This window comes from Triticum dicoccoides, chromosome 1A (genome assembly GCF_002162155.2).
Source record: "Triticum dicoccoides isolate Atlit2015 ecotype Zavitan chromosome 1A, WEW_v2.0, whole genome shotgun sequence".
Classification (NCBI taxonomy): Eukaryota; Viridiplantae; Streptophyta; class Magnoliopsida; order Poales; family Poaceae; genus Triticum; species Triticum dicoccoides.
In genome coordinates, this window is record NC_041380.1 from 19,317,855 (window position 1) to 19,325,081 (window position 7,227).

The 7,227-nt window shown below is 42.9% G+C and overlaps 1 protein-coding gene across 1 annotated transcript; it reads left to right on the forward strand.

The window, feature by feature from the left end:
• Positions 1–3,255: 3,255 nt before the first annotated feature.
• On the forward strand, positions 3,256–4,756 carry LOC119359630 (gamma-gliadin-like). The gene has a single exon (XM_037625759.1). The coding sequence runs from the start codon at positions 3,334–3,336 to the stop codon at positions 4,021–4,023; it is 690 nt and encodes a 229-aa protein (XP_037481656.1). The 5' UTR covers positions 3,256–3,333; the 3' UTR covers positions 4,024–4,756.
• The last annotated feature ends 2,471 nt before the right edge of the window (positions 4,757–7,227 follow it).

The window sequence follows — 7,227 nt, forward strand, 5'->3', positions numbered from 1 at the left end:
GGTGGAGCTGTCAGTTGATGCAGTTCTAAGCAAAGCGTCATGGCGGGATCTATTTGTGAAGTGGAGTACATAGCTGCTTCGGTAGCAGCAAATGAAGAAGTCTAGATGAAGGAGTTCATATCTGACCTAGGTGTCATACCTAGTGCGTCGGGTCTAATGAAAATCTTTTGTGACAATACTGGTGCAATTGCCTTGGCAAAGGAATCCAGATTTCACAAAAGAACTAAGCACATCAAGAGACACTTCAATTCCATCCGCGGTCAAGTCAAGGAAGGAGACATAGAGATTTGCAAGATACATACGGATCTGAATGTTGCAGGGCCGTTGACTAAGCCTCTCTCACGAGCAAAACATGATCAGCACCAAGACTCCATGGGTGTTAGAATCATTACTGTGTAATCTAGATTATTGACTCTAGTGCAAGCGGGAGAGTGAAGGAAATACGCCCTAGAGGCAATAATAAAGTTGTTATTTATATTTCTTTATATCATGATAAATGTTTATTATTCATGCTAGAATTGTATTAACTGGAAACTTAGTACATGTGTGAATACATAGACAAACAAAGAGTCACTAGTTTGCCTCTACTTGACTATCTCATTGAATCAATGATGGTTATGTTTCCTAACCATAGACATGAGTTGTCATTTGATTAACGGGATTACATCATTAGATAATGATCTGACTGACTTGACCCATTCCATTATCTTAGCATGATGATCGTTTTGTTTGCTGCTATTGCTTTCTTCATGACTTATACATGTTCCTATGACTATGAGATTATGCAACTCCCGAGTACTAGAGGAACACTTTGTGTGCTACCAAACGTCACAACGTAACTGGGTGATTATAAAGGTGCTCTACAGGTGTCTCCGATGGTACTTGTTGAGTTGGCATAGATCGAGATTAGGATTTGTCACTCCGATTGTCGGAGAGGTATCTCTGGGCCCTCTCGGTAATGCACATCACTATAAGCCTTGCAAGCATTTTGACTAATGAGTTAGTTGCGGGATGATGTATTATGGAACGTGTAAAGAGACTTGCCGGTAACAAGATTGAACTAGGTATGAGGATACCGACGATCGAATCTCGGGCAAGTAACATACCGATGACAAAGGGAACAACGTATGTTGTTATGCAGTTTGACCGATAAAGATCTTCGTAGAATATGTAGGAACCAATATGAGCATCTAGGTTCCGCTATTGGTTATTGACCGGAGACGAGTCTCGGTCATGTCTACATAGTTCTCGAACCCGTAGGGTCCGCACGCTTAAAGTTTGGTGATGATCGGTATTATGAGTTTATGTGTTTTGATGTACCGAAGGTAGTTTGGAGTCCCGAATGTGATCGCGGACATGATGATGAGTCTCTAAATGGTCGATACGTAAAGATTGATATATTGGACGGCTATATTCGGACACTGGAAGTGTTCCGGATGGTTTCGAAGAAAACCGGAGTGCCGAAGGGGTTAGCGGAACCCCCTCCCCCCCCCCGGGGAAGTATAGGGCCTTAGTGGGCCTAAGGGGAGAGATAGGGCTGCATCCCAGGAGGTGGCGCGCCCCCTCCCATGAGTCTGAATTGGACTAGGGGAGGGGGGCGTGGCCCCTCTTTCCCTCTCCCTCTCCATCTCTTTCCTTCCCCCTTTCCCCCTTCCTAGTAGGACTAGGAAAGGATCAATCCTACTCCTACTAGGAGGAGGATTCCTCCTCTCCTTGGGGCGCACCAAGGCCAACCGGCCTCCCCCCTTGCTCCTTTATATACGGGGCCAGGGGGGCACCCAAAGACACACAAGTTGATTGTTCCAAGCCGTGTGCGGTGCCCCCCTCCACCATAATCCACCTCGATCATATCGTAGTGGTGCTTAGGCGAAGCCCTGCGTTGGTAGCAACATCATCACCGTCATCACGCCATCGTGCTGACGGAAGTCTCCCGCGAAGCTCTGCTGGATTGGAGTTCATGGGACGTCATCGAGCTGAACGTGTGCTGAACTCGGAGGTGTCGTACGTTCGGTACTTGCATCAGTCGGATTGTGAAGACGTACGACTACATCAACCGTGTTCTCATAACGTTTCCGCTTACGGTCTACGAGGGTACGTGGACGATACTCTCCCCTCTCATTTCTATGCATCACCATAATCTTGCATGTGCGTAGGAATTTTTTTGAAATTACTACGTTCCTCAACACCAGCATACTACTCACTTCATTCCTAAATATTTGTATTTTTAGAGATTTCAAATGGACTACCATATACTGATGTATATATACATACTTTAGCATGTAGATTCACTCATTTTGCTTCGTATGTAGTCACTTGTTGAAATCTCTAAAAAGACAAATATTTAGGAACGGAGTACTAGTTAATAGGCCTGGGAGACATCAGGATTTAGGCTAACTAAAGAGGGTCAAAGGGTGCCCTCAAGGATCCAAATTTGCATGCGTATGGATACTAAGAGGCTTGGTGGGATTCCTAAAAAAATTTTATGCGCTGTGAGGGACAGTTCGCTTCTTTTACTTTTTTCATACTGGTTCGGGGACCGGACATTAGGCCCTATAGGGTGCTACATTAATAGAAGAATATTTTGTTACTAGTAACATAATATAGTCCTATACTCTTTATATATTCTCATGTTATTTTTTCATAGTTTTGTTTCAGATGCATATGAATTTGTACCTGCTTTTTAAATATGCAGAGCATGCAAGATAAGATGATGTATCTTAGAGAAAAGTCCATGTCACAACCCTTAACTTGCCACTCGATTTATCTAGTTATTTGATGAGTCAAATCTGGTTATCCATCTTAGAATCATACTAGGCAAAAAAATGCAAAGTTTGTTTAGTGAAAATAATGTCTAGAACAATCTTCTCATTTATAGTGTGATCTATCATATATTGACACACACAAGCTTACAAACTTAGCCCCACTCAATCTATGCATATCTGGATATGCCTAATATCATGTGGAGCATCACAAACTTAATTCCAAAAGGAGGGAAAATCTAGATCAATGTGTGTAGTGTAAAGTGAAAAAAATGAGTCATAGGTCGTTATCAAGTATGCCTTACAACTAAATGATATGTGTAACAAAAAGCAACTATCATGAATAATCTAAAATCACACAAGTAAAGTTGCCCCACCAACCACAACATACCAAACGCTTAGTTGGATAACCTTATGAGCACTTTTCAGAAAGCAAGTGGAAAGATGAATGAAATCATACCATGACAGCTATAAATACACCTTCATCATCATAGCCACCTTTCATCATCCAAACTTCACGCACCAAGATCAAAAACATCTATTCCAAGCAAGTATTAGTAACCATAAACCCAACATGAAGACCTTCCTCATCTTCGTCCTCCTTGCCATGGCGATGAGCATCGTCACTGCTGCTAGGCAGCTAAACCCTAGCGAGCAAGAGTTGCAATCACCACAACAATTATATCCGCAGCAACCATATCCACAGCAACCATATCCACCACAACAACCATTTCCCACACCCCAACAATATTTTCCCCATCAATCACAACAACCATTTCCCCCACCACAACAACCATTTCCCCAACCCCAACAAGCAACTCCCCTACAACCACAACAACCATTCCCCCAGCAACCCAAACAACCACAACAAGCTTTTCCCCAACCCCAACAACAATTTGCCTTGCAACCACAACAACAATTTCCCCAGCTCCAACAACCACAACAATCATTCCCACAACAACCCCAGAGACCACAGCCATTCCCCCAACAACCAGAACAAATAATTTCACAGCAACCACAGCAACCATTCCTCCTGCAACCGCAACAACCATTCCCCCAGCAACCAGAACAAATAATATCCCAGCAACCCCAACAACTATTTTCCCAGTCACAACAACCATTTCCCCAGCAACCCCAACAACCATTTCCCCTGCAACCGCAACAACCATTTCCCCAACAACCAGCAAATGCTCCACTGGTTGCGCTATGGCTGGGACACGGTGGTCGCAAATGCTCCATCCGGTGTGGGGAATGCTGGAACTAGAGAAAAAATGCTACAACCGGTGCATACGTGAGCTACAGGCAACATTTAATTTTGCTGGAACTAGTAAGTGTCGGCTGTGGAAAAAGTTTCAAGGCGGCATGGGAAAAAAGCTTCCACCGGAGAGAAAATGCTTCAACCGTTTTGGAAAAAGCTTCAACCGGCTGTGTAAAAGCTTCATCCAACTAGAGGAAAAGCTTCAAGTGGCATGAGGAAAAATCTTTCCACCACGAGAAAAAAGCTTCAATGGTAAAAAAAGCTTCAAGCAGCGATGGAAAAGCTTCAACCAGCGGGAGGAAAAGCTTCAAGCGGCAATGACGAAAAAGCTTCCACATATGGAAAAAGCTTCAACCAGGGGAACACCAATGGTATGAGGAGATGACGGCGTGAGCTGCGGCCGACAGCACGGTGGTGCTGCGACAGGCGCGCTACAAAGACAACGAGGCTAGGTGCTGAAACATGAGATGCATCGGCTGTCTTTTGCGTTGTTTTTGAACTGAGGAGCGATGACCGCCGGCGAGGCAGAGGCGGCCAACTGCGATCTAAAGGGGGGCGAGGCGCGACCTATTGCGAGGTCTGCAGCCGGCGGGGACGAGGGTGGTGCAGGAACTACTCACAGCCACACTAGATGCTCAAAAGAAAGTTCTTGTCACAAGGACATTGCTGGTAATTATTACATTCATGCCATATTTGGATTTTCATCCCAAAATATAATTTGAGTCATGTGCATTAACTACCTATTTATGAAGTGCAGTCATATGATCCTAACACAATTAATGATTGTGAAACTTGGTTTAATTGAAGTACTACCAATTAAGGAGTAATAATTAATTGCATCTCTTTGGTGGCTAGCGATGTGAATTGTGTGACCTTATTATATGAAATGTTCTAGATTGTACATAGACACACTTTTTACAATTGTTGAGGTGCATATGAAGCAACATATGCTTAAAGATATGGTGACCAATCACTAGTCTCAGTGAAAATCTCAGTACCGGCTTTATATGGAAGGGAGAGACATGATGATGACTTTGTGTTGCATTTTATCATTGTTCAAATGGTCTCTTCAATGGACCGGTTGCTCAGATTAGAAAATATGGACTTGGGCCATACTCCATATTGAGTTCTTGCAAATGGACAAGATGAAGGCATGATTGAATTTATTCCTTATATTTCTCCTGCACATGTAACTTGATATTGAAGATCGCAGTATTACAAGTTACTTACAGAAGTTCCATCAGACGAAGATCGTTCGCCTAGTATAGCCGCCCAATGGTCAAAAGCTTTTATTAAAAGTTGTGTTGGTTACACTAACATTACATATATTATGGGTGTTGGAGACACGATGTCTTTTTTTAAACTTCAATCCTCCTGTATTTATTCATAAGAATCGTCGCATTGTTTACGAGCATCGGACAATGTCCTCGGGGGTAGACTAACAAAAGTTTAGGAGGGGAAAATATAGCCAATCTTGCCAATTCATGCACAAACATGGTTGGTTTCCCTTTAACTGTGTTCATAAATTATATGAGTTAAATTCTAAGGACACAAAATATAAGTCATCAAAAATAGCACTTGCAATAATAAACGACCAGCTCCCCTCTTTCATGGTAGTGATCACTTCTGTATTATCCGCATTGATCTCAAGTTTATTGCATCCGCTCATATATGCAAGATTTAGACCAAACCTCAAGGATAGCGCCTCTACTGTAAAAGCATTATAACAGGAATCAACCTTTTCATTTGTAGTTGCAATGAATTTCACATTGCTATCCTTTATCACCGCTCCAACAACACCCTGATACGAGTCAAGGATCAAACAATGCATCTATGTTGAGTTTCGCAGTCTCTTCAGGATATTGTCTGCTTCACGTTTTATGTAACTCTACAAACTATGATGGCTAACCTTTAAAATATTTGCAAACTTAATGAATGTATGGGTACATTTTTTTGGGTTGTTGTATATTCGGCAATCTTCAACCATCAATCGTGTACCGCTGCATGTATGAGACAATTCATGTTTTCTTTGAGGAACTAAGACAATTCATCTTGCTTTAGAGAAAAACTTATGAATACAACTGAATAAACAAGCAGCATCTTGGCTGCCAAAGCAGGTTGAACCACTAAAATTCTAGTACCGTCGGCTTTCTGACGTCTGGCCATGTACACGTTGATTGCCACGTACGGGTGGCTGCCTGGCGCGGCCAACTCCTCATTGCCAACATCACGCCAACAGGTCGACGCACATGCATTTGTGCTGAGCATCGCTAGCACCAGCGTCGGGGATAGCTTAGGACGTTGGTGTGGATTCATCCAGCGGCGCCATGCCAGAGAGACGCGACCTCCGCTGGCCCACCCCCAAAGGAGATGAGTATGTAGCTACTAAGGGTCGGCATGCATGCACGCGTAGAATATTTTCAATTGTCAATATATAGGTCAAAAGTCAGAAAACACATGTTGGGACACATACCGTACAATTATCGCCGAAGGGGAAGGGTGGAACTTAACGAAATTAAGCCAACAATAACCTGAGACGCCAATAGATGAAAGGAAGACAAAAACCTGCCAAAGCTTGACAGTGATGTGGGCAACAACGATGCAGTAGCCGAGGAGGTGAGAACTGATGTACTGGCTCCGATAGCGGTAGCTCCTATCCCTTCATCTTCAATGGCAATGCCGCCTCTGCTTCACTATCTCACCTGACCACACAAGACAACAGTTGCCATGTAGAGGAGGAACAACAAGCACCCACTATATACACTTCAGGGTTTTCATTCCAGCCCCCGGCTTTTCAGGAAAAATCAAACACAAAGCTGTTCTTCTGGGCAGACTGTTTTGTTTCCTTCTGTTTTTCTTTGTTTTATGTATCAAACTAAATTTTCATAAAGACCTTGAAGGGGGCATAGATCAAACAGATCTGAACCGTTCAAATGTTAAACATCGTTGTACATGAACTATCAGATGTAGAAGCTACAAATTGTTTTTTCAAGTCCTAGGACATTAATCCACACCCTCGGCAGCCTTGCATTATCTTCATACCATGTATTCAACATCATTCCCTTCTTCGAGGTGTCAATCCACTTTTGGTGCCTCAATTCTTGTCAAAGTTCCTTCAACTACAATATATCATAAAAAAGTTGAGTCTGGAATCTAAACTAGACTACCAGATTGAGATGTTAGTAGAACTGAATACCTGATATATAAACA

What these genes read in the sequence shown, in the direction of transcription:
- LOC119359630 (XM_037625759.1), top strand. Translation starts at nt 3,334, where the DNA reads ATGAAGACCTTCCTCATCTTCGTCCTCCTTGCCATGGCGATGAGCATC.